Genomic DNA, 27,737 nt, shown 5'->3' with positions numbered 1-27,737 from the left:
TAGAAGATCCCTGCCCATCTCCCCACGAGGGATTCAGGACTCCTCTATCACATTGCTTTTCTGTGCTGAAATTTGTCAGGATTTCATCACGTAACGTGTATCCCATGGTGCTGAAGAGAGGGATGGCAGTTTTGCATTGCTGAGATGTGCAGCAGCAGGGAAGGAGAGGGATTTTCCAAAAGAGGGCATAGCACAGCTAGAAATAACTGCCTTTAAAGTGGTGACATTTTTATGCATGGAAGAGCTAACTTAGAACATTTTTAGAGGATTTTATACATCCCTCTGAGCCCAGTGCCACTGGATTCATCATATGAGGCACCTGTTTTATAGGGAGAAAGGTATACAGGAAACAACCAAATAATGTGGTTCTTATGCTCTCTCTAACTTTCCCTAAATAGCTCTTTTTATAACCGCAGGTAGCATATGCAAAAAGCGTGATGAAACCCAGAAAGTTTGGCTGGTTTTGCATTTCTGTCCTTGAAAGACAAATGTAGACTGCTTTAAAAAAAAAAAAAAAAGCTGTAATATTCTCTTACATGTCCTTTCTGCGTGGTGTATCTTCATGTGTGTATCTTAATATCAGTGGTTAATTTTTGCAAAACAATAAGCCCCCCTTTTTTTCTTTCAGCTCTTTGAAATGGAGCTGCCAGGAGCTTTTGGATTAAGCTTTATCAGGCTTCAGTTAGGAAAGCCTCGTGGAGGTTACGTAGCCAAATACAACATACAAATCAAATTATGGGAGAGATGAATGCAGAGTTGTTAAATTAATTTTGTTTGTTCCAGCCCATTGGAATGTTTTTAACATGAAGAAAATAATTCTCTGCTGCATGGCTGGCCGGGCCAGCGCTTAGGACTGTATTAGCATGCTACATTTGTCTGCGAGTGGCAAACAGGTTTTCTCCAGGCTTGAGTGAGCCCTGGAAGACGAGGCTTGCCAAGATGCTGGCTTTGCCCCTTGCCTTCCCCAGCGGGCTGATCTGCAGAGAAAAGATGTTGTCAGGCTCGCAGACAGCCCTGCACATGGCCAACAGCTGGAAACGCCGGCTGAGGCTGCCCTGTGTCAGGTCAGAGGGCTTCCTCCACATCTCCAGATGCACCTGCGCAACCCTCCCTCTACTGCAGGACTTTTCCATAAGGCAGGAGCCAGCGTGTTCCCCAGGTTCCCAGTTCAGGTCATCCCCAAAAGGAAGATGAGGGTTTGTTTTTTTTTTCTACTCCGAGAGATCTGAGGTGTGCCACGCTCAGGGCATCGCTGCCTGCTGTAAGGCATGCCCCTGGTACTGCAAACACGCCCACCTGTCAGGTGCCTCCGAGATGTAGCTCTGTGGCCTCAGCAAAGCTTTTCTGCCTCCAGGAGTCCAGGAACGGATGGTCTGCTAGCCAGATTTGGTGTCCCACTAGACCTTCACAGGGCCAGTTCAGGTATTTCTCTGCTCAGTATTGCATTACACCACAGAAAGTCATGCTGAAAGCCCTTCAATGTTTTTATTTTCCCTTAGGATCTGTATTTAAAAGAGAGCATTAGGAATATTTTTTTCTAAAAATAGCTGAAATGCTATTTCAGTGTGAAATGTTGCTGGTTGTTGGTTTTGGCTCTTTTTTTTTTTCTCAAGCAATCATGAATTCACAGGCTTTTTTTGCCTATTTAAAAAAAATAGGCAGTTTAAAAAAAAAAAAAAAAGAAAAAGAAGAGCTTATGTTTCTCTTTAGTGTGTCCTGATTCAATTCAGAGGAAGATACAAACTCCTCTCTCCCTGTCCCAACCTCTTCTTGCATTTCTATTTGTTCTTCAGCTGCACATTTTTCAAAATCAGTAGAGGTTCTTTAGCATCTAAAAACAAAAGAAAGCAAGGACCCTGCAATTCTTTCAATCTTCTTTCAAAACTCCAAGGCACACAGAGTATTGAAAGGAAAATTAGATCTCTGGAAAATGCCGGTTGTTTTATAGATGGTCAAATCATTACACTCTTTTTCTTGCCTTTCAGACATTTGCTACGTTATTATGTATCACTTTAATTAAATCATCAAATTAAATTATTGGATCAAATGGTTTTTTTATTCCATTGTGTCCTGAGCAGGTTTGGTTAAATTAATAAAACTGTATGTTTCATTTTATAAAAAAGAGTTCTTTTTTGCCCATTCATAATCTGTTAAGAAAAAGCAAAAAAAGTGGCTGAAAAGGTTGGTTATTACTTAATTACATCAGGTACTGCGATGTGCCTTGGAGTAATTGGAACAAAGTCATACTAAGTCATGAAAATTTTGCAGTATTTACTGTGAAATAGCAATGTTGTAAATTCAGTCTCCTTTTAGGTGGCTGTGCGTGAGGTTTATCCTCGTCAAAGCTTGTCTTAGTGAAGTCATTAGAGTCACTCAGCTGCTTAAAAGTTCTCATGACCTTCTTGGATCAGGGAGGGTCTTCTGGCTTTGAGTCTGTGAGTCTCCTGTTTACCCTTGGGAAATACCCACTTCTTTCCTCCGGTTGGCACCAGCTGTTCTGAATGGCATCAAAGCTGGCTGTGAGGAGTGGCATGGAATAAAGGATGTCACAGTCCCCTCTCCCTAGGATGGCTTGGGGTCCTTGTCTGAAAAACACCTGGCTAGCCAGGTTCAGAGGCGTGTTGCGATTAAGGTAGATCTTTCTGTCTCTCGTGAAGGTTACCCTGTTGAATTACTTGTAGAACAATTTGATGCATGTTTACTTTAAATCTCCTGGAGGAGGAGGAGGAGTGGATAAGACTTTTAGGTCTGGGTAGTCCTTCACCCTGGGCTCCTCTCTCTGATAGGATTTGATTAGGTGGAGCGATAAAGGCTGGCCTGGCATTTTGAAGTGTAATTCTGTGATGACAAAGGGCTTCAAAGGGGGCAGTTATGATTTATTGGTGCAGTTATCAATAAATAGCGATGTCAGTGAGAATTGATCTGACTATCTCAGCAGAAAGAGGTGAGCATGGAGAGGCATACCAAGGATCATGAAGCTCTGTATGTGACAGTGATTACTTTCAGCTGTGCCCTCTTGGCCGGGTCCTGGCCACCTTCATGCCACGCTCTGCAGCACCCTGGCCCTGTGGGCTCCTACAGAGACCAGGAGGGAAGGGGTCTGCAGGCAGCAGACCAAGGTGTTGCTTCTGGCTTTGTGGTATTGCCATCAGAATACCGCTTTGGTCCCTTCAACTCAGTGTAAATACAAACTCATATTCGTTTTGTCAACAATTTGAGGTGCGGCAGGGGTGGTTTGCTTTGCTGGATCACCCTTCTGGGTTGAGCAGAAGGATCTACTGCCAAACCACAAGATTGTCCCCACTCAATGGAAAGAGCAAACACCAAAGATCTTTCATGCCCAAGCGTATTTCTGCAATATATATTCTCTTGTTCAGGCTGGCTACAAAATGTGAGTTATAACTGCACAAATGTATTTGACAGGTATTTTTCTATTGTACTGGTAATATTGGTGTTTACAGCATTTAATCATTTTTATTTAGGAACTGTAGCTATTTCAGTAATGTAACAGCAGAGCTACATGACCAACCTGCAAGTCTCAGCATAGGAATAGATATTTCTCCCCTTCAGCGCTGCCAGGACTCTTTAGAAATGAAATAATGGCCAAATATAAACACAGTCACATACCTGCAGAGTGCAAACAAGCTGAATGTGTTGGCTTTAAATGGAAAAGTCGTATTGGGAAACATAATTCTGCAAATAGTGTCAGCGTGATGGGCTGGGTGACACTTTGACTTTCCCTGGCAGAAGAGACCAGTTCCTTTGCCACGGCACATGTGTTTAGGTATCATTGCAAGTGATTTTTCTTGGTTCAGAGTTTATATTGGGAAAGAGAGTGTGAGAATCTGTCCTGAATTGTGGATTTTAAACATGATTTTTAAAGCTTGGATAAAAATCTAAACTCTTTATAGTCGGGAAGTGCGTGATGTACTTTTTCGGTAGCATATGAGTGCCATCTAGTGTTCTTCATTAGTATCCTGACCTTTACATTTCAGTGGCTTGAAAAGTGTTCTCTTCAGCGGCTGGGAGTGGACTGAGCGCACCCCACTCCTTCTGGGTGTATGGGATGGCTTTGCGCCTGGGCTCTGTTTTGCCTGGAGAAATTTGGGGTTTGGTGTCCGCAGTAAGCAGAAGCCATATTTTCCCCCCTGGTTAAGCTGTTCCTGTGCTGATGTCCCCACCAACTTAAGCCTGGGTGAGAGGTAACATGTGCCTCCCCGCTGCAGGCAGGGTTAGGAAGGCACGGCTTTCGGAACCTGGCTGGAGGGTTCCCCTGCCTGTTACGAGAAGGAAATAGCCAAGGACTATCAATTGCCGCTCTTCCCTGTGCTGGTGATACATTACTGACAAACAGTTGAGAACCTTTGAAGGGAAATATATAGAAAGAGGAGTATAAAGTAACTTCTGCTCATGTGCAAAAATGTACCGGGTTAAGAGGAAAACACCGACCCAGTAGTGTCACGTTTTTAAGATGTTGCAACCATTTCCAGGGCCTGCAGCACACACCAGATTATTTATCCCCTTCATACAGCAGGAGACTGTGGGCCAGGGAAGAACTCGAGAACTAAGCAACCTGCCTGCAGGGAATGGATTCTCTCGCTCCCTTTACTCTGGAGAGCAGAAGGCAGCTGCAGGTGGTATTAAATCCCATTGGTCTCAGTAGATTGCAGTCTAAGCTATTACTGTAGGCAAGGGCATTAAAGAAAAAAAGTGGCTCTCCGGGTGAGGCACAGTTCTTCCTGTTTGTTATCTCTTGTTTATTTAGGAGAGCTTCATATTTGTTCCTTCTTTTTTTTAGCTTGCAGCACTCCCCCAGTCAACATGAAAGTGCAGCCTGTGAACAGGACAGCATTGCTTGTAACCTGGAACCAACCAGAAACCATCTACCACCCTCCGATCATGAACTACATGATCTCCTATAGCTGGACTAAAAATGAGGATGAAAAAGAGAAGACATTCACCAAGGACAGTGACAAGGACCTGGTAAAACCACAGCATCAACCCCCAGACATATGTATCAAGCTATCCTTATATTGTTATTTTCTCGGTAGAAGGAAGTAGAGGAGGAAAGCAGTTGTCACCTTAAAGATAGGCTAGAGTTTAACTCGCAATGAATTGCTATTAAAATGCTCAGCATTAGTTGAACGTTGCCTAACAGACTACCCAAAACACTGGAGTGTGGATTTATAGTTTATGTGAGTGCATAAAGGACTAAATCTGCAGACACTTTTTCATATACTGTTGCTGAGAAGCAGCTGGCTCGGGAAATAGTTAGGCTCTTAATACCTTTTGGCTTGTGTTCAGCTCACAGATTTTCACATTAAAAGCCCGATCCCCCAAAATCTGCTCCCAGGCTCAGGCTTTTCACCATGCATAGCCCCTTGCAGTCTTTGGAGCAGTTTCTGGCAATAAGTGCCACCAGCAGTAGGAGTCGCATGGTCAGGGCTAGAAGATAAATGCGGAGTGGCCCTGTACAGGCGCTGCCTACGTCTGGCGGTGGGAGGAAAAGAGGGAAGAGCAAGACAGTTCCAACACAGATGGGAAACAGCGGTCTATCTCCTCCATTTAGGATTTGCTCTGCTTGTCATTCTTGTCTAAGTGGAAGCAAGTATTGTACCGGTCTTTAACATTCTCTGCATATAAAATCAAAGTGACATATTCAGGTTTGAAAGGCCTCCGTTTATTGTTAATCAAAGAAAGCCTCTAGAATAATGAAATCGGTAATTGTATATGCACATGAAAAATGCAGCAGCACAGAGTGTTATTCCTAATGACTGTTACCGTATTTTTTTTTTCAAATACACAGTCCTCTGGGCCCATTCAATCAGTTATACAATAATACTTCTCTTATTCCCTTAGATGAAGATTCTTTTACTTCATTTCCATTTATATTTTCAATTTCCCCACTAGACATTGTTATCTGGGTCACATTAGGGAACGACGTGCCTCACGAAATCAGAAAGGAATCTATTGAAAGGCACCCAAGGTTATGATGTATTGTAACCTCTCTCTTGTCATAACTTCTTCACACTCTTAAGGGAGATTTTTCTAATCAGGTGTAAGGAGGAGAGCCTTAATCAGCAAAAATGAGGTGGGCACAGTGACAGCATCCTGTTTTATGTAAAAGAAATAATTAAAAGTGCAGGGGATATGATGGAGTGATAGCTTGGAAATAAATTGCAGTGAGACCCTGTGCGGTGCAGCAGAACTTGGAGGTTAAGAAAGCAATGACAGATTAGTCTATTTTAGGGGGGGAAGAAAAAAAGCTCTTTTTCAGAGGAAAATGCAATTTGCTTTCAGTGCGCTGGCAGAGGCAGCGGGGCTGTCCCGGCTTGAAACAGAGCTGGACAGTGTTTTCCTAAAGAGATCACTGCTATTTCAAGTGACCCACGCTTTTTTTTGAAATTGAAAACACACTTCAAGTGACTGCTGCTGTCTGCTGCAAGACATGAGCTGGTGTCACCATGGACTAAGGCCACACAAAAGGGTAGCTGCGAGGCAGCAAGGGGATGTCTCCAGTGTAAAAGTACGCAGCGACATCCCAGTGCAGGGTGCCAAGCCATCGTGTTATACAGGCCACCAGCATCAAATTGCCACAACAAGTTTGTTGCAAAATAAATAGTCAGTTTGAACATTCAGTGACTGTCCTGGGCTTATCCCAGGTTGGGACTTGGATCTCCACCTACAAAAATCTCATTTTAAGTTCCGTAAGGTGGGGTTTTTCTGAGGAGAGCAGAGACTTTTGGGCATGAAGACTGTCACAAGAGTAGATGTAGGACATGTTCATTTCTTTCTTGTGGGCAGTCAGCAGAATCTGGATGCATCTCTTTTATCCCAGGGAAGTCCTCTGACCTTAGTCTTACCCTCTTCCAGGGGACCAGTGAATATTTCTGTTTAGAAATAAGTTTGTCTTATATGGCAGAAATGTCCTGTGTTAGCACAATGCTTTTTATATTACAAACTGATCGTGGACAGTACTGTGGGGGTAAAAAACTGAATAATATCTATTTTTTTTAAACAGAAGGCCATCATTAGCCATGTCTCACCTGACATCCTTTATCTGTTCAGAGTTCAAGCAGTTTGCCGAAATGAAATGCGTAGTGACTTTAGCCAGACTATGCTCTTTCAAGGTAAAAACAACACATACATATTTTTACGTTATGAGTCTTTGTGTGTTTAACATTTTCTTTGCAGAGTGCAATATGGCGTGGAATGATTTCAGAAGGTGTTTGAATGCATGTAGACAATGCTAATTTCAGATTGTGGCCAGTGACTTTATCAGAGTCCTGTTTCTAGTGATGGGGGGTTGCCTACACATCTCGGCTGGCAGGGTTCATCAGCTTTTAGGAGAATTCAGAGCATTTCTTGGTACTAGTTTTCTAAAACAAACTCATCAGAGACTGCTTAGGCATCAGAGGCACAGCTATAGCAGAACGTGGGTCCGATCGGTGTCTGTTTTATGTAAAGAGGAAAGGAGATCAGTCCTACCTTGACAACCACATGTGGAGATGTTCAGGTTTTACCATGCACACAACCTCAGTGATTTCCAACACATACATATTTAAATGAAAGCTAAATTTAAAGCTGGATGCTAAGCTGTCCTTTGTCATGGATTTCCTTTTAAGTTTATTGGAGAAATCTGGTAAAGCTGAGACTTGGTAGAGGAGCTTGATGCTTTGTGAGTTTAAGTGCTGAAGTTTTGCTCCTTCCTAGGACTTTGTTACTACTTTTGTTATTAAGTAGGGCAAAATTCAACTCTGCTGAGAGCACTTCCTCCCAGTCCACTTTACAAATATAAAAACCTTGGAATGGGTAATGGAAAACCAAAACAAGCAGAGAGTTAAAAATTTAAATCCTTAAGGTGAAGCAAAGAGTTAAGTCAGTTGAGTCTGATGCTGTGTATGGAACAAAATAAGAGAGGCATTTTTAAGTGTGATTTTTGGAAAATGTGGAGGTTTTAGTCTAACTCTATTAACCCTTAGCATCTGAAGGATATCAAGCTGTGGACACAATCTAGTTCTGTTCCGCTGTCATGCCACAGTGTTAGCAGCATTGCTGGGAGAGCAGGGATCAGACAACAAATGGCCTATCCAAGCAGTATCTCTCATACGTAGTTCTCAGTTTCATCGTATCTCAGCATAGTGTTTTGGACTTCACTTTAAGCGTCAAGCAGAAGTCAGAAACTTGTATATTACTGGTTATGGCCTCTTTTGGCAGATAATAGAATGGAAAAATTCTTTGACATTTGACCATGATACCAATGTAATTACAGTTAAGAGTAAATCATTATTGACAGTTTTGCTGGACACCCTTTGGGTACTCTAGCCCCGTGCTCAAAGCAGTGGAAGAGATAAACACATCTGCCATGGGAGTAGATGTTGTGTTTCTTCCCATTTGTCCCCAAAAAGGAGCTGGTCTTCTAATCTTTGGCTGTACCCAAGATCTAACCTAGAAAAAGAATCCATTTGAGCATTCAAAACATTCTTCAGAGGCAGATTATAGTTGTAGTTGAGATAAACAGCAGTAAACAATGATAATATTATCATTAGGGCGGAAAAAACTAATATCATCAGCTGCTCTGGCCTCATATGTAAGTCAGGACGTTTCATCCAGCTTGGGTTTGGAGAAGAGCATGTGTTTTCTGACAGTGCACTTAAACTGGCATTGCCAGGTTTAAAGGCAAATGAATGTGTCTTTACACACAAGTACAAAGTAAGGTGAGTAATACCAAATGAGCGGGGTTGCTTTTACTCCAAACAGAGACCTGCATGTCTGTTTTGTAGTAGCAATATTCAGCAAGTGTTTAGCAATTTTAGCCATGCCTCCCATTCCCAGCCTGCTGACACGCTGTTGTTCTTTGCTTCTCAGCTAACACTACTCGAATTTTCGAGGGGACCAGAATTGTGAAAACAGGAGTGGTAAGTCGTGGCCATAAATCCCTGCGGAGCGCGGATGGGCAGCGGGAATTTGGGGTGGCATTCCCACCAGGTGGCAGCACGATGTTGTAAATCTGCGGCAGGAGTGGGCTTTCCTGGGGACAAAAGGTTTTTTAACATCCCTAAAATATTGGAAGGGTTTTCGTTTTCTAGCTTCATGTTCCTAGAGGTTTTGACCACCAGAGAATCAAGTGTTAAAAAATTTTCACAAATATCTGTCGAACTCGCCTAGACGGCATTTGTAATCTTAATGACAACTGTGGAAATAAATTTAATTTCCTTTATTAACTACATGACCAGATTATATGCAACAGGAATAAGGCTTCACGCACAGCATCTTTGCTCTTCGAGCTCTAAGGATACCAGCACTTGTGTGAAAAAAGCCTTAACAAGCTCTTTGTTTTAATTTTAGTTCAGGTGAGACTGTAATGAGTCACTGAAGCTGACGTTTGTATTCCAGAATCACAAATGTGGATACATTTACAGTAAAACTGGAATACACTGTTTCAGGTTTGAATGCACCTTATTAGGTTATTTAACATAAACTATCCATAACCCACATTTCTTAGCATTCGGTATACTGAATTGTTCCGTCAGATTTATGGACTGAATTCATACTATTGAATTTACTCTAAGTACATTGCTTCTGATTTTATTCTGTTCCAGGTTGATATACTCCCTAGTAAGCAAATAATACGTACAAGGCTTGAATTTGAATGATTAATGTTTGTTTAATGATGTATAGAGGTATTCTAGACATAAAAAATCTGCTGTCAAATTTTAATATTCAGTCCAGCATTGAGACTTGCGTGCCAGCGAAAAGCAAATCTCACAGTGCCTTAGGGATTCACACTGATAAGTATCCAAATGTTTAGATGCTTATTTAAAGTTTTGGCTTGAAATCTCTAAAGCACAGGTTTTCTTCTGAGATCTCAGGTTCTCTGTGATTGCAGCTGGTCAAAAATAACGTGAGAAAGCAGCCTTTCTTGGTTTGCTGCAGCATTCCAACTACACGGCCTGACTGAAACCAGGAATTGCAGAGAGATGCAGAAATACTGTTAAGTTATAAATTTCATTTCCAAAAATAAACACTTGACAGTTTTGTTCAACGTTCAGTACCACCCTTGTTTGTCCTTGTCTGATGCATACCTTTCCAGCTAAAGCTTGTCTTCCTGATGAATTCAGTAACATGAGGCATTTTTCGGTCAGTCAGAGAGGGAGCGTGGTCAGGTTGTCCGGGCAGAACTGCTGACCCCGGCTCTTCCACAGAATTATTCCTTGTCCTTAGTCAACTCACTTCAGTGTCTTTTTCTGCGGGTAATTCAGGAAGGGGAATGAACTTGCCTAGTTCTTTAAGTGTATACTAAGGGTTTTTTACTTCCAGTAGAGCATACACGCGTGTGCAGAGACCCATGTGTGAGCGTGCATGCACTGGGTTGACATTGGAGTAGCAGCGGCAGGGTGCAGAGGATGCAAAGTCCATGGTTCATGCCCTGATTCCTCTCAGCTCCCCGAGGGAAGTGAGCAGTGCCAGCCCTGGATCTGGGTCACTGATAGTCGCTATGAGCCCTGTGGGTGGGGAAAGACGAGTCTGTACATGGGTGCCATGGCCTGGTGGTCCTGGTAGAGGTCGTGGTGACTTGCCAAAGGGCTTCTGATGCTCTCCAAGTCCTTCACGGGTACCCAGCTGGCCGTGCTGCAGGTCGTTCCTAACAACAGCAATGCCTCACTGCAGCACCAGTCCTTAGGAGAATAATGCTGATGGGTAAATTAAGGAAATAAAAATAGTACTGTTCAAGGCCCTCACAATGTGTGTGGGAAGACCCAGAGTTCCCTGTCAGAGCCGACCCACCAGCCGCGGATGTTCACGTTGGCAGTACAGCCCTTATTTTGGGACAGCCCTTATGTAACGCTGTATTTTTAAACTTCTGTATTCTGAGGATTAAAGCACTGTGAGTAATGCAGCTAAACTCATTAAACTCCTTTACATCCTCCTCACCCCTGAGAGGAAACGTTACTCACAAGTCACTGGTGACGTGGGTGGAGAATGTCCCGCTGTAAAAGAAAGATAAGGATAAAGATGTTTTTGATAATGATTTTTGGAACTGATGAATGCAGGGAGGTTTCCTCCCTTCGTGGTTTGCCATGTAGCTCCATGGAATGTCCTGTTCCTGGCTTGGCTCTGCATCCTGCTGGTGTAAGTCTCTCATTTTAAGAGAACCATGATGACATGTATGTGGAAAGGGAGGGAAAAGCATAAGAAAAATGACCCCAGGTAGCATGTCAGGGCCCCTGCTGATGCTCTCTGCTCTGTTTTCTTCCCCTCTGCTGCCGGTGACCTCCTCAAGCCCACAGCATCTCCTGCCTCCTCAGCTGACATGGCTCCCATCAGCTCCGGCTCCTCAACCTGGACCTCCTCGGGGCTCCCCTTCTCCTTCGTGTCCATGGCCACGGGGATGGGGCCTTCCTCCAGCGGCAGCCAGGCCACCGTGGCCTCAGTGGTGACAAGCACCTTGCTGGCAGGGCTGGGCTTCAGCGGTGGTGGCATCTCCTCCTTCCCCAGCAGCGTGTGGCCCACCCGGCTCCCTGCAGCGGCCGCCCCCAGCAAGCAGGCAGGACGGCCAGTGGTGGCCGCCACAGAGGCCACTGCCGCCGCCGCCTCCCCGGGGCCAGAGCGGGACTCGGCACTGACAAAGGATGGTGAGGGAGCCGAGGAGGGGGAGAAGGATGAAAAGAGTGAAAGTGAGGATGGGGAGCGGGAGCACGAGGAAGAGGAAGAAAAGGATGCCGAGAAGAAGGAGAAAAACAGGGTGACAGCGGCCACGGAGGCACGCAATAGCACAGAGCCCAATGTGGCCACGGCTTCCCCCAACCGGACTGCTGAGGAGGAAGGAAATAAAACCATATCGGGTGAAGAGACAAACCAAAACGTTGCCCCCACGGCTGGAGGTCGCGAGGAGGAGAGCTTTGCCGAAGCCGACACTCAGCCCCAGCCGCTCCCTTCCACCCAAGTGCCGCCAGCGTTCACCAACGAACTTTACCTGGGGAAGATCCCAAGACGACCAGAGACAACAAGAAAACCTCCTCCAAAGGAAGACAGATTTCCAGAGGAATACCCCTCAGATAACAAATTCATCACCATTAACCCAGGTGAGTGACCTCCGGGGAAACTTTTTTTACCAGCGTAGGACTGTTGCAAAATTACACAAAGCAAATTCCTTACTGATTTCCAGTAGATACAACATTTTTGTGGTGCCTGGCTTCATCCAATGGGCAGGTTATCGCAGGACCCAACCCACAAATTGTTACTGGGGAGAGGTGAGGGGAAAGGATCATTCTTTCATTTTCTTGGGACAGATTCATGCTCCTTGTACTGCTTACTAGAAGAGAAAATTTGGAAGAATGTTAACCCCCAACATACTGCATTAAGAATTTTTTTTTTTTTTTTTTTAAAAAAAAAGGAGAGGGGAATGCAGTGAACTATAGCTGTGAAATTAATTTGGAAGAGTGGTTGCTGTGCCGAGCTGGTGTTTCATGGGAAGGTTGCTATATATGCTGTAAGCTAATTTAGTTTATCTCTAGGATTCTCCCTGATTGGGCTTTGAGATATTCTCCCAAATACAGGATCATCGCTGGTTTATTTCTCGCCACAAAACCTACATGCTCTGATCTTCCAAGACAAGGCACCTTTTGCACTAGGGTTCTCTCCTTTTTGTTTCTTGTGGGGAAAAAAAAACAACCACCAACTTAGCCAGGCAGAGTTCACATATTTTCTGTGTTCTTCCTGATGAGAATTACCGATGCTCCTGTACATGCCAACTCTGGATGTACGTACCAGCTCCACAGTATGTACGCAGCAAATACAACCTTTTGGAAGCCTGCCCAGGTAATCTGCACGTGCGCCGAGCCCGGCGTGGTCAGGATTTGCTGCACAGGCCTGTGCAAACAGGTATCTCACGGTGCTCCCAACTCCCTGTGCAGGAAGTCCAGTGCGTACGCACGTGTGTCTGCTTGGGGAGCTCCAGGCACCAGAGAGGAAAACAGATCTTATAACTGCAAGGAGCAAATGGAGTACAAGCGTATGGATTTATTTGCAGAGTAAGGATTGAGATTTAGATACGGTGATGAGTTTATCCAAGTGATTATGTATATTACCACAGCATTTATAAGATAGTGCATATTTTTTGTTTGGTTTTTTTATCATTATTGTTTATTTTGCTAATCTATAGACTGTTTTGTAATTTTGTTTTTCTATCAAAGCTGCTGTAGCGTTAGAGTACTGTGAAAAAACCTTACATATTTATTTTTCCCTACATTTATAAACACAAAGATGCCGACATTGTGCACTCAGTTATAGCTCAGAAGCAATTTAAAAAACAAAGCTATACCCAATCTTTAATAACATTTGTTACAGAAATGCTGACCCGACTCTAATGCTGTGAATCATAACTGTTCTGTAAGAGAACAGATGAACAATGAGGAAGCCAGGAAACATGCACCAGGTTGTGCTGATTTTTTTTAAAATGTGCTGCTGTTTGTCCTCAATTGGAAATCTTCTTCAAAGTCCAGTGCTCCCACTGAATATGGTCTGAGGTGCCTGTCGAGCAGCTTTCAACAAGCCACTTGCCCTAATCACCTTTTTATCAGGAAGGAAGAAACTTGTCCCAGCCGTGCTTTGCAATGTTGGGAGCAGGCATTCAACACCACTTAGGTTCAGACCTCGGCAATTCAATCTGCCTGGGTAAACCTGCCTCTCGAATAGTTGCCTTCAGTACTTCCCGCCTTCTGCTTCCCTTTTTCTCACGTGCCAGTTTCTCGGGTGGCGCAGGTACAATGTCCCTTATACGTGACCTAGAAAGGGCCTCATGGTTTATTCTCAGCTTAATAAATTGGAGGAAGGATGAGCAGTTGGTCTTGTTTCTTGGCTCATGACAAAGGGATTATTATTAGATTGGTTTTTATTCCATGGTGAAGTTAAGATGAAAATCAATGACATGGGGAAATATTGTTAATATTGCTAAGAAGTACTTACTGGTTGTTGTGAACTGTATCCCCTTAGTCAGTAGTGATTTCCATCTCTTTTTAGCATGCAGAGAGCTATCACTGAAAGTGGTTCAATACAGCTTTGCCTCCTACTAGACAGCCTCTTTTAAGAGTTCTGCTCACTTGCAGGCTTGGAGGCTTGACATGACCCTGCCTGAAGACTGCATACAAAGACGATCAGTCTTGAAAGCCCTCTGCAAATTAGGCTTTCCATGCTCATATATGGAGGGAGGATAACTTACTTAGATCACCGTGTCTTACAAAAATGGCATCTGAAATAAACAGCATGTTAGCTGGGGGAAAATATAAGTGAAAGAGTTGCCTGTTTCATCCAAATTAGCCTTAGTTAAATCTTAGTTAAACCTCTGGTGAAGTACCCGGGATGAGGAAAAGATGATGATGTACCCTATTTTCAGCTTCCCAGACAAGCCTCTCCCAGGCCCCTCAGTGTACTGAAGAGGACACTTGGTAGCAAAATGGCTGGGAATAGCTATTCAGAGGTGAAGAATCGTGCCACTTGTGTTATTTTCCTTGGGGTAGAAGTTCATTCCCTGTCCTTGACCTCCAGGTGGAAGAAGTTAGGTTGGTCACAAATGTGGTGACTCCTTGTCCAGACATTGGGAAGGGCTAGTGTTTTTCAACACTGAGAACATTTTGAGATGTTTCTAATTGGCTTTGGGACAGAGACTTAATTGTTTTCCACAGTAATATGGACATTCATACAGACAGACCTGACCTAGCTCACGAAAGGAGTTGAATTCAGTGAAACTAGAGACATAAGTAAGACCTCTTCCTATGAGAAAGGGCCTTAAAGGTTTTCCATAACAAGGTAAACCTGAAACCAAGACAACAACCAGGGAAGCCAAGAGGACATTGCCAGAAGTATCTGAAATCATTCCTGAGCATCAGGACAGTTAGAAGAGAGTGAAGGCCACTTCCAAAGTGAGCAGAAAGAACCCTGGCAGCTTACTGTGTCCCATAGAGGAGAGAAACTTTTTTTGATGAATCTTTTCTCCAGGAAAGCAGTTTTTTAAAAGCTGCCAAGGTTTCAAAAATGTTTTTGTGAGTAGAAAGTTTAATCATTTTAAGGAGTAGAAAATTGTTTCATAACAATGTACACTTGTAAAATTAATTATATAGCATCAAATTAGCAGTTGTAAGGAGATAACTGAATGGGGAAGTACTCATGAGTGTGGATGATTAGAGGAGAACAGGGAACACATGAGAAATTACAGGGAAAGTGCGAGGCCAATTAGTATAGCAAGGCTCATTTTCTTTTAGTGCTTATTTCACACGCACATACACACACACCTCTCCTGAGGCCATGTCATTATTTTCCAAATGGCATTGGCCTCTTCTTGTCTGGTGGTATTGGCCAACACTAATGATTTTCTTCTGTCACTGAACGCTTGCTTGCATTCTCCTCTTTCATTTTCCTGATCATCCTTTTCTCTGTTTTGGTGCCCACATTAGACTAATTGTACCTTTGATCTGCAACTGTTACAGACGCAGCTGCTCAGCATTGTCCGTGGCTCTGAAACCTGAAAATTAGAAAAACAGCAATTAGAATGATGCTCTACCAAAAAAAAAAAAAAAAAAAAAGAGGAGGGAGGGAAAAAAAAGAAAACCAGCATGATTCAGTTAAATCAGGCTAGAGCGGATATTATCCCACAGAATTTTGATTTGTCGTGCCGGACAATTAAACAGATCCTTTGTATTTGACAGGAGATGATGAATGAGCTGTTGTGAACGAAGTAATGGATGTCTGGTTGGGGCTTTTGCCCGAGTCATGAGCTGGGACTGAGAAGAGAGACGTGGGTTTGGCCCTTGATCCAAACTTCACCCAGGTCCTCCCATCCTTCAGCTCACCCACTTCTGCGGGGTTCCTCCCAAGAGGGGGCTTTGTAGAGAGATCATGGTGTACGGGGTTAAATTTCAAGCCTGGCGTATGCTTTTAGCAGAGGCTGAATTTTGGTTTTTAGAACACTCTTTGCCAGGTCTGAGGTTACAAAAGCCTTTTGGGGATAACCTCATTAAGATAATTAAACATCTGTGTAATTCTTTCTTTCTCCATACGTGGCAAGGATTATTAAGCTGTATTTTCAGTGGCATTTGAGCCATTTTCAGTGGCACCTTAGAGGAGCAAACAGCAGAATGACTTGAAAATAAAAGGACTGGATTATTTGATGTTTGCAAACACTATGAATTTCAGATATCTGACATCAGGATTAAATATGATTGGCATCTGTTTACAAAGCAGTGAAAAGCCATGCTTAGTTGTGCACAGCCTGTCAATATGACTACTGCAGGAATGGCTTTAAAGAAATAGGGAAAAAATAGCTACACAATCACAGAATCACCTAGGTTGGAAGGGACCTTTTAAGATCATCTAGTCCAACCGATGGAAAAAAAAAAAAAAGAAAAAGAAAAACACCACCAAAAAAACCCAAAAAACACACAACACCCACAAACAAACCACACACACCACCACACCACCCAACACTAATCCATATTCCCAAGCACCATGTCAATTCCTCTCTTGAATACCTCCAGGGATGGTGCCTCAACCACCTCCCTGGGCAGCCCATTCCAATGCCTGACAACCCTTTCAGTAAAGAAATATTTCCTAATATCTAACCTGAACTTCCCCTGGCGTAACTTGAGGCCATTGCCTCTTGTCCTATCATCTGTAACTTGGGAGAAGAGACCGACCCCCACCTCTCTACAGCCTCCTTTCAGGTAGTTGTAGAGAGCGATAAGGTCTCCCCTCAGTCTCCTCTTCCCCAGACTGAACAGCCCCAGCTCCCTCAGCCTCTCTTCGTAAGACTTGTGCTCCAGACCCCTCACCAGCTTCGTTGCCCTTCTCTGGACCTGCTCCAGCACCTCAATGTCTTTCCTGTGATAGGAAGGAAAGACATTGTGATTAGAAAGACATTGAAAGACATTGTGATATCCTGTGATAGGAATGCCGCAAGGCTTGTATCAAAGGTAGTACTTTTTTAGAAAGCATACGTTTTTGCCTCTTCATAGTTGAATAATAGGGACAATATTATGTTCCAGAATTAATTGATACCTTTGCATAAGTCCATAATTTCATGTACTCAAAGGAAAGATGAGCAGATCTTGTAAGTGACCGGATGATCTGAGGTAGTTGGGCAGCGGGGGTTCTCTTTTGGCCTGCAGAACACGGGAATTGTCGTAGTTAACGGTATCTGTAACGGTACAACAAACAGAACTTTGTCCTGGCGGTTTGTGCAATGGATGATAAAGGTAGATAGGTTATATATTACAGCCACGGCTGCTTATTATAGCAAGCAGTGTTACTTAAGGAAAATAAACACGTTTCTATTCTCAGGAACTTATTACCAAGAATACGCGGAAAACCAGTACATTTCACAAATTGTAGAATGCCTTTTGTGCCTTGACCTTTGTGTAAGAGTTGCTCTCCCAAAGCCCCCCTCGCTGCCTGCTCCCCTCTGATACCCTCTGTGCCAGGGCCTTGTCCATGCAGGGCCTGGATGGAGCTGCTGAACGGGTGGTTCACGGGAGTTATGGATTTTTCCAGACGCAGGAGTGGATTTAGCAGCTCCGGCGCTTATCATGTATCATGTGGGACCTCCTGAAACAGATATGCTGTAATAATTTTTATTCCTTCCTACTGGGATGAATTCCAAGCCAGTAAAAAGGCAAACTGAATTAATTCAACGAAGGCATATGCCACTGGAAACTGTTTACATTTCTTAGCAAAAATGGAGTTTCCTGGTCCATTTTTTAAGCTTTTTTTCTTCCCTCTCCCCCCTCTCCCCCGCCTATGTACAGCGTATGGTGGGCACCATTACAAGGATATGCTGTTGACATTAGCAAGGCTCAACATTCTTGGAAAAGAGTGAAATGCTGACTATTTTTTATTTTATAATATTTTGTTATGTAGGAGAACAGGGAGCTCTAAAGGCCCAGATCTGCCTTTTTTTGGTGTGTATTTTCTTCAGCTCTTTTCCCAAGCTACCCAGTGTGCTGCCTTTTTTTGGGCACTTCTGCCATGGCACTCATGAGGCAGGTGCCAGGACTCCAGCTGTACCGCTGTGCTTCTGGCCCCAGCTGTCATTCCAGGACAATTTTATTGGCTTTGGTTTGTTTAAGCACTCTCAACACTTTGCTTAAGTAGCGGAAAACACCTCTAAGACTTTTTCCTCGAAGACGGCACAGGTACAGGCTCTTTTTTTCTAAAGCACATCACTGCTTGGGCATTCCCAACTGGAATTTTGGGGGCAACCATCAGCATGTGGGAATGGCATTTACTATTCTCGCACTCAGCATACTGAACGCTTTCTTATCCTCTCACATCTGTGGTGTTGGGAGTTGGCAGGGTCAGATAAGGGTGTTCTCCACAGTAGACTGAGTAAGAGGAGCATTGTGAGCACTGGAGAATTTAATAGCGTGCATTGGGACTCCAGCCCATGCTGTGCTTACAATGGAATTTAATTTTCTTCCCATGCAAACAGAAACATGTGTTTTTGTGTTGAAATATGTGGAGGTGAAACTAAACAGAATACTGTCCTTGGAGAGGAATGAAACAACACCCTAATGGATGTAAGGTGGTAGGACTGTTTGGCTCTCCTACTAATTTTTTTACATTGCATGTTTTTTTGCTTTGTCCCTTTTAGCATTCTGATTAGTAACACCTCAACAGGCTTAATTTTTTCATGCTGTTAAATGATTTGAAATGCACTGATAAAAACTGATGCCTGGGGGCTTATGACTTCTGCAAGTTTGGCAGATATAGAGAATAAGCCTTTGGTCTGAATCTGGGGTTGTCCTTTTCCTCGTTCTTTGCTAGTCAAGGAAATCAAAGATTGTCTTAAAAACAGTGTGTTGTATATTATTAGTATGCTGTGAAGAAAGATGAAAGCTCACCACGTGCTGGAGGTACAACGGCGTGTGCCTATTCTGCAAAGTGGCACTTTTGGTAACCTCCGTAGCCTTTCTTACTGAAGTTGGAGACAACTGGCTACTCATCTCTCTTTTGATCCCTTCTATACTCAGTGCACGCTCACTTCCCCCAAACATCCTTCTGATTAGCACCTCATTTAGGCTGCTTGCTAAAGGGCATTACCTCCATCAGCCTAGTTCTTAAAACGAGAAAGATTTCTTGCTGGGCTTGCAGCAGCCTCCAGCCTTGCTCTGTTTTCAGCAGTCAGGCAAAAGCATTTACAATTAACCTTTACTTCCATGTTAGTTGAATTTTACTCCTGCCTATGGAGGAGTATAATCTAAATGCTATTAAAATAGAGTATGACTTCATATTATGTGACATCTGGTGACTTCCAATTATCTGTGTTTTGCCTGCCTACGGTGAAAAGGCAATTATGTTCTTCTGGTAGGATTTGCAGCAGTTTCAGAAGATATGATAATACAGTACTGAACGAGGGCAAGGAAACACATTGGTAAGGAAAGACTCACGTAGGCTAAAAAATAGAAGTCAAGTGTGTACATTTCAATCCTCGTTCAAATCTGAAGCTGTTTACGCTAATCCTTTCCCATTTCATCCTGTTGACAGGTATTGATCAACTACTGCCTGTTTGTTGGGAAACAGGAATAAGATACAGAATCCACTTACGTATTTTTCTTTTATCATTCTGTCTAAAAAAATTTATTCATCAAGTCTACATGAATTTGCACAAATTATAGATGTCTTTTGAAATACTTTGATACAATGTCTATGCTCATTGGCTACAGTACTTGCAGAGCCTCTAGATAGTCATCTTATATCCGAAAGAAACAGTAATTTTTACAAGATGTCATGCAAAAAGTGAAACGGAGTTATTCGCCCAGATCTCAGGATATTGACCAACTTTAATTTTGTTCAAAAGCTGTGGCATAATGATTTCTTCTGTCAGTTACAACACATCCTATCCATTCATTCATCCATCCATCTTGACAATCCATATGCTAAAAAGTGCTTTCGTATGCAGTAACTCACCAGATTGTGACAATTCCGCAAATGATGTGACATGACACCCAACATGTTGAGGATTTTTTATTTTAAGATAGTTACCAAGAAATGTATTTCTGAAGCAAAGTATTACACTGAGCATTGCAAACAGGGCTGTCCTGTAGTGTTGGGAAATAGAGTGCGTTTATCTGCGAACGCTGATGACCGAGCAAAGCGTTTACTTTGTTGCCGTGGTGAAATGACTCGGTGGGGTACTCCCCATCTGATAATAGGTGCTTGCACGATAGAGTCCTAAAATTGTCTATGAGACTGTAATTACAGGCAGTAGTAAAATCCAAGCCATATGTGGCAATAAACACCATACTTCTGTGCTCTCATGTCTCAGACTAAAGACAAATGGAGTCCCACCCTGCAGTTAGAAAATCTTTGCTCTGTTTACTCATACCATGTAAAATGGACAAGCTATTTGTTTTGCTTACACATTTTTCCGTACAATAATTCTCTTTCCATGTAGTGATTGGTTTTGTTATGTGTTTAACCCACAGCTGACAAGAACAGCTCCAGCATGGCCACGAGACCTTCTCCTGGTAAAATGGAATGGATCATCCCGCTGATTGTGGTCTCGGCACTGACCTTCGTGTGCCTCATTCTTCTCATTGCCGTGCTTGTCTACTGGAGGTGAGCCTGTTTCCTTTGATTGGAAGCTGATTATGATTTAAAATGCATTTCAGGTGGTGTTTTTTAATATGTTCCTGTGTTTTTTATTTTATTAGATGTTACGGTGATAGATAGCGTTAGATAACTCTCTGGATGCTAGAACAGCTCTGTTGGTTAACTATTAAGCTGTCTTAAATATTGATTTTTGTGTCATGAAAATGAACTTGGGCTCTAGCAATGGTAGAGCCAGCTGTAATGCCAATAGATATTTTCATAATGAGTCCCTCTAACATAGCTATCAAAAAGTATCTTTTCCTTGGCCTTCAGGAAGGGTGGTCATGGGAGAAGAGCCCAGTGAGACTGGACTTGGTTCCATGGGTGGCTTTGCCACAGACCTCCTGAGTGATCTTAAATAGTTCTTTTCTTCCTTTGTATGTACTTCAAGAAAGGGGGATAAGCTTGTTACATGTTACATGGCAATGCTTTGAGGAGTTCTTTAGCATGGGTGGAGTGTTCCAAAGTGCAACCTGCAAGGTCTTGAAGGTAAAGATTGCCTCTGACAAAGAGATACTGTCCTTTACACCAATGGGCATTGGTTCAGTATTGGAGACTAGGATTAGCATCAGCAAATCCATCTCCATTTGATTTAAAGTAATTTAAAACCGGAAGCACCTTCTTGTGCCAGAACAAGAACCCAGAGACACCTCATTTGTCTAGTAGTGAAAATTAACCAGGGATTAGCCTCATAGAATTTAGGAATGAGGAATTATTACAATTTAGGAATTATTACAAAATCTGATTAGATGGGACACAGACAGTAGCTTTGATGAGAAGTAGCATTCCATTGATCATTATATTTGCAGAATCAATTAAAAAATTACCAAGAGGTTTTTCAGTACACCCATTTCACTGACAATTAATTGGCCAAATTGTTGAGGCTGGGAACATTTGAAAGAATATTAATAAATTAATGACAATAGTCTTGTGAAAATCATTTCTATTAACATTTGCAAGTAATTAACATCAATAAAATTGCAGTGATATGTGCACAAAAACTGAAACTAGAAAGATTCTGAAGATCCCATTATAGCGTCCTGTCCTTCAACACGTATTTTCTTCATTTGAAGGACTAAACTTGGTCACATTCACACCAGGCAAGCCCTTAAAGGATATGGTATATCCTGAAGCACTGTCATGAGGGGTTAGTAATATTTCTCTTGTGTTGATACAAAATGCTCTCCTAAGGAGGAAAGGTTTTGAAATTAAATGCTAATAGCTATTATCAAGAAGAATGTTTGTGCCTCTCATTGTTTGGAAAACATTTCCATTTCCTGCAATTCCACTAATGGATCAAGAGAAATAATTACAAAATTAGTGTTTAATTGGCTCAAAGAGTAACAATATCATCTCTGTGAAGGTATTAAAGTTGAAAAGTACTGGCTTAGTGACCATTAGTTAGGGACTGATTTTTGATAAATACTGGCTTTTATTATAGATCATAATATTACTCAAGTCTAAAATTACGTTGCGTTAATTAAAGTTAAATACTTTTTATCTTCAATATTCCTAACCATCCACCTCATAAAATTTTTATTTGCTTCATAATAACAAACATGCACATAAATCAAGGAATATACATGAACAAAGACTTTAACTGAAACCAAATTACTTTTTCAGTAATGTTTGCTATTTTGCATACGGCCAGCAATTGTTTCTTATCTGCTCTCCATAATATGCATGAGTAGTTAACATTCATCACTGGCTTTGGTAATATTATGAGCGTTGTTATTAATACCCTTGACAGCAGTGGATCAATTTTTTGTGTATAATTGATACTAAAAAAAAAGGTGGCGATTAAAAATTAATATAGACATGGAAAGTATGTCATGTAGCAGTCAAAAGTTTTTGAAAAATACGAAGCAACAAATTGATGAACAAGAAACAAACTTGAGAGCACGTGTGTACTAGCTTCAAAATAATCTCCTGTGTCTACCTGTGGTGTTCTGAGAATTTTTGAACAAATACTGAGAGTGTATAAAAATGTCAACGTGTGTTGTAGGATAAAACAACAAGCAACTAGAACACAAACAGTCCACAGTAACATTTCACGTTGTGCAGACCGTGTCAGTGAAGTGGCAACGCAGCATTTTTTGTGCCCTTTTCAGTGTGATTACCTTTCCTTAGGAAAAATAAAATGTTTATCTCTGTGAGTGTTTTAACATAAGGAAAAAACAGATCCTCAAACACCGCAGAGTCTAATTTACAAGTTTGAAGGGAACAGTGATCTGGATTTTCAGGAAGAAATACTTAGCTTAAAATGTAATGGGCAACATATGGAATAATTTGCTAAATAACACCATCAAAGCAAATGGCATGAAAACGAGTTTGAGACAGATTTTTCAGCAAGGGAAACATGGTATTGAAGTGCACAGCAGAGAAACACTTGTTATGAAAGGATAACCCTCAAGGGGACAGGCGTGCTGGACCAAGGGGTCTTTTCTTGCACAGCAGTTCTTTGTTTTGGTGTGAAAAAAAGCATTACAAAACAAAACTCAGAGAACTAGAAAATGCAGAAGAGACATGGTTACCCTTTGGCAATACATTTTGAGGGTAAAACAAATGATATTTTCACTTTTGTGTTTTTGAGCATCTGTGGGATTAGATGATTTGAGACCAGAGGTGACATAAGTAGAACAATGAAGCAGAGCGAAGCCTTCTGCTTGTTTGCATTGCATCGATGCCCTGTTATCCAGGGACCAAAACAAGGAGTTGGGGAGATTCCTTGCGAAGCTTCAGCAAATGTTTATCTCTGGTTGGATCCTTTATAACTCATCCTGTGATACAGCAATGAAATAAGTTTTGTGATGATGTCTTGTTGTAAGGAAGCTTCATTTTCTGTTCCCTTTACTTGAAAAGGAGAGTGATAGGAAGCAGTCACTGTTTGATGAATCTTTTCCATTCTTTATCTGTTGAGCTTCCATGCTGTGTTCATTAGAGACTTCTTGTAATTGAATATATTTGGAAATGATCTGTGTAATTTCTGAACGAGACTCCCTTATTTGCAGAGGTAATTTGCTGTTCTCAGTTCCTTTTCTATGTGGATCCTGGACAAATGGCAAAAGAATATGATTGATATTGAAGAGAAAGGGTCACTTCCGTCTTTTGAGCATGATGGCCATCTCAGTAATGAAAAGGGATGGGAACTTGCAGGCAAGCAGCAGCTCTGAATTACCTTTCTACTAAAGTTTCCCGAATCCAGGACTTTTAATGGCACTGCTGTGCAAAGAGGGCTATGTGATTTTAAGTTGGTAGAGTGGAAAATAAACTAGGTCAGCATAATGAAGCTGCAAAAATTGCACTGGCTCTTATCCCAGAACAATGAGGAAAGCACCATCGTCGGATGACCAGGAACCACAAAGTTTGGTGGGGCTGGTTGGCAGTTGGGCTTCCTGGGCAGGAGGGACAATGATGACTGCAATTTAAGTTTGCTTCTGAGCATCTTCGATTCCTCTTGAGGAAAAGCTGACCCGGCTGATCCTTGAGCTGTCGTGGGCACGCTGAAGGGCACTGTTACTCCCAGGACCTCTAGTGCTTGAAACTGATTTCTTTTAGCATCTGTCGAGAATTCAAGTCTTAGCAGACAGAAAAGGTGAAGAGACCAGATCCTCGTTTTACTCAACATGTAGATTCACCACTTGATTGTGCAGTGGCACAGTGATATTTCTTTTTCTGTTTTCATTCCTTTCCTACTGGTTCCTGAAATTGTGTGCTTGTAGGGACAACCCCTGAATATTTCTGAGAACTATTCCCTGTGATTTCAGGATCTTTCGCTGGAGCACTGCTCATCTAAAGCCCGTTAAAATGTGTGCATCGTAAGGTGCAGTTTCCCAAGCACGTTATTTTTGCATTTCTGAGCTTTTGTTTTGCATCTGTGATTTTTATACCCGGACTCAGTATCATGAGATCCTTCTGCAGTTCTTCAAGGTCAGTTTAAAATTTGACTTGGATTGTCTGCAGTCTTTGCCACTGTTGTTCTCACAGCCTTTTCTACGAGCTCTGAGAATTGCAGAGTGTGTTTGGTAGTGACCTCCAAACTATTTAGGGATTGAGTGTGACTTCAGTTTTTTTGCAAGAAGGCAAGTTCCTACAGCATGCTGAGCCATAATATGGCTTGAAACCTGTCTTTTCTAGCACTTCCACTATATTCTGTCGCAAATTGAACAAGTCCTGAGTATTGACACTTCAAGGAAATCCAGGGTCAGTGCCACTTTCTTTTTCGCAGAGGTGCAGGAGGGTGACTAAAGTTGGGAAATCAACTAAAATACTTTGATACACATTAACTTCTGGCACTTTAGAAAAAAAAAAAAACCAACAACATATTTTAGGAGTGACTGGTGACCTTCCGCTCTTTGTTTTCCATTCTGATTTTTGATCTAAACACTACAATGCTATAGATGGTGGTTTCAAAGGGAAAAATAAGCAGAGAGTATTAAGAAGCAATTAAGATTTTAGAGTTTAGCCAACAGCAACTTTTAAATGGGAACTAAATTATAGCCATTTCTCATTTTCAGCTAAGAGGAAGAAATTAATTCACAACTATAGCTGGAGAGTTTTCTTTTTCTTTCTTTTCAGCAGATATCATAATTCACCTCTGAATTATTGCTGCCATCAACATTGTGATCCCAAAGACAAAGCGGGAATATCGTATTGCATTTCTTATTAAATCAAGCTGTTTATACAGTGCTAATATGTTTACATTCAGGAGGGATTTTTGGAACAACACAGCTGCTGCCTTTCAAAGAGCAAGCAAGCTTGCATTGCTTGTTTATAGTCATGTGTGTATATGAGACAGCTTGGGGAAAAGATGCCTTTAATTTTCTTTAGGCAAAACCCTATAGAATTCAGTAGACAGTAAGAGTTTTCTTAAGTTTTTGTTAAGCATCCTGTTGAATTGAACATAATCCTTGGGACGGGTCTTGTGGCAGAGCCTCATACTTCTCTGGCAGTGCCTTTCTGTGCAGAAGAAATGGCACTGAGCACCAGGAGATGTGGGTTCTTTCTCTGAGTCCATCATTGATTTTCTGTGTGACCCTGGGCCAAGCCACTTACGGTTTGACAGTATTGTTGTTGAACTCTGTGGCAAAGACCTCACTGGGAGCAAGCTCAGGTGTTCGATATTTCAGCATCTGAGTTCTGTCACTGGTAAAATAGCACTGAAGAAGGTTGGTCAACTGTATTTGTAAATCAGTTTGTAACATAGAAATGCAAGCAGCAACGTAAGACCAAGGACTGTTGCAGTTACCATGTCTACTAACCATGCCTTGGAAAAATGCCTTTTGTGTTAAATTCTGGGGAACTTGCACTGCTCCAGAGCTAAGACAGTGTTAAAACTTCACTGGGGAAAAAAAAGAACTTCCCTTCTGCCTGTAGCAGGTTGTAAAAAGTGCTGAAATTGTTATTTGAACCTATCTCTAGGTTTTATTTTATGAGTACACAATGTGTTGTTCATCTACTGTACTGATTGAAAAAGGAACATTGCAAATTTACAGACCATTGTAAAATTGCTTGCTTACAATGATAAAAGCAGCTTTCAGCTTACTCTGAAATATTTGTGATTCTGCTCATTTTCTCACTTGTGGAGGATGCTAGGTGGTAACGCTTCCTGAGAGGCCGTGTGTTGATTTTAAGAATGCCTCAGGTGCAGTGGCGTGAGTATTTATTTCAGCAGCAGCGGTTCAAGAAGCCTCCTCTGTTCCTGCCCTTGTTCTGCCCTCGTGATACCAATGCAAATGTTTGTACAACTATGTGAGGGGCTGGATTGAGAAATAATCCATGGTTTAAAAAAAAAAAAAAAAAAAAAAGAGGGGCTTTTGTGCCCTGATTTAAGCCAGATTAGCTCCCAGTCTGGTTCATGCAGTAACCAGAGTTGTACCAGCGTACCTGGGGGACCAGCACAAGGCAGGAATGAGCAGGAGGGATGGGGATGCTCATGCTGACACCCCAGTGATGCCTGAGGACCACGTCCGGACGCTTGTGCTCAGTTTGGGGATGGCAGTGCCTCAGGGCACGACCCGTGTCATCACAGGTGGTGAGGAGAATTAGCTGACAAGGGCAAGAGATTTCCTAAGCTGGGAGACAGGCAACGCCACAAGGAGGCAAGGGGAAACGTGGAGGTGAGTGGCGCGCCTGAAACCTTCCGTCCCCTTTTTAGTGACCAGAGATGCCCTGCTCGTGCTGAACAAGACATGCTTTCCTTTTCCTCTGGGAATGGCCATGTCTAGTGTCATCTTGTGACAAACAGCCTCAGAGGGATGGGGACGAGGCAGATCACTGCCTGGCAAGTGGGATGCAGCCCAGCCTGATTCGGAGCCCTCTGATCTCCCTGCCTCAACCCAGGCAATGCAGGAAAAGCACTTCAGCTTTTACTGCAGAAGATCCAGGTTGTATTTGATTTTGCTAGTGCCAGAGGTAAAGGTACTGAAATATTGGGCTCTTTTGTGTGCTGTATCTCCAAGCGCTGCTCGTTTTCATTAAAGGGGAGCAGGCCTGTGATCAGCTTTCTCTTATCCCGTGTGGGGAACCGAGCTCGTCCTTTGTGCCGACGGCAGGCAGCTTGCTTTCAAGCCTGAAGCTTAGGGCAGCTGCCGGTTACTTGTTCTAGCTCTTGGTATCCTTTGAGCGCTCGTCATTCTTCCATTGGGGGAAAATCAATACAAAAACTTCTCTGACAGCATCTCTGCTCTTTCATCCGGCATCGTGCAGCCTGGGGCGAGAGGGGGAGAGCCCACAAGGAGATCTGCTAACGCCGAAGCGTAGCGTGCTGCCACTGTTCCTCCCATCCTCGCTTCGTGGGTTTTTATCTTCTCCTCTTGCAGGGGGCTGAATCCGACCCAGCTGTTTGCAAGGGTGGTGGGATGTTGGGTTTTTCTCTGTGGATGAAGGGCTGAGGTAGGTGAGTGCAGCTGTGCGCAGGGGAGGCCGGGACCCACACCCCGGCACAGCCATTCCTTCCCAACTTCTTGCTCAATAACCATTTCCCAAATGGCTACTTTAGGGCCTTTCAGAAATCATGGGAGTTGTCAGTTGTTATAGTAACGGACCCCCTGCTGCTGAATTGGCCCTGAGATGCCCATTTGGGCTTTTGAACA

At 42.6% G+C, this 27,737-nt stretch overlaps 1 protein-coding gene across 1 annotated transcript in view; it reads left to right on the top strand.

Moving 5' to 3' along the window:
• PTPRG (protein tyrosine phosphatase receptor type G) overlaps positions 1-27,737 on the top strand; it is a 415,686-nt gene that overhangs the window by 326,738 nt on the left and 61,211 nt on the right. Inside the window, exons 9-13 of the mRNA XM_074151513.1 lie at positions 4,799-4,983; positions 7,022-7,130; positions 8,869-8,918; positions 11,285-12,086; positions 20,478-20,610. Coding sequence (XP_074007614.1) covers positions 4,799-4,983; positions 7,022-7,130; positions 8,869-8,918; positions 11,285-12,086; positions 20,478-20,610 — 1,279 coding nt within the window. The remainder of the gene's footprint in view (positions 1-4,798; positions 4,984-7,021; positions 7,131-8,868; positions 8,919-11,284; positions 12,087-20,477; positions 20,611-27,737) is intronic.

Source organism: Numenius arquata, chromosome 8 (assembly GCF_964106895.1).
Source record: "Numenius arquata chromosome 8, bNumArq3.hap1.1, whole genome shotgun sequence".
NCBI classification, from domain to species: Eukaryota; Metazoa; Chordata; class Aves; order Charadriiformes; family Scolopacidae; genus Numenius; species Numenius arquata.
The sequence above is the reverse complement of the archived record's forward strand: the minus strand, read 5'-3'. Positions and strand labels throughout refer to the sequence as shown.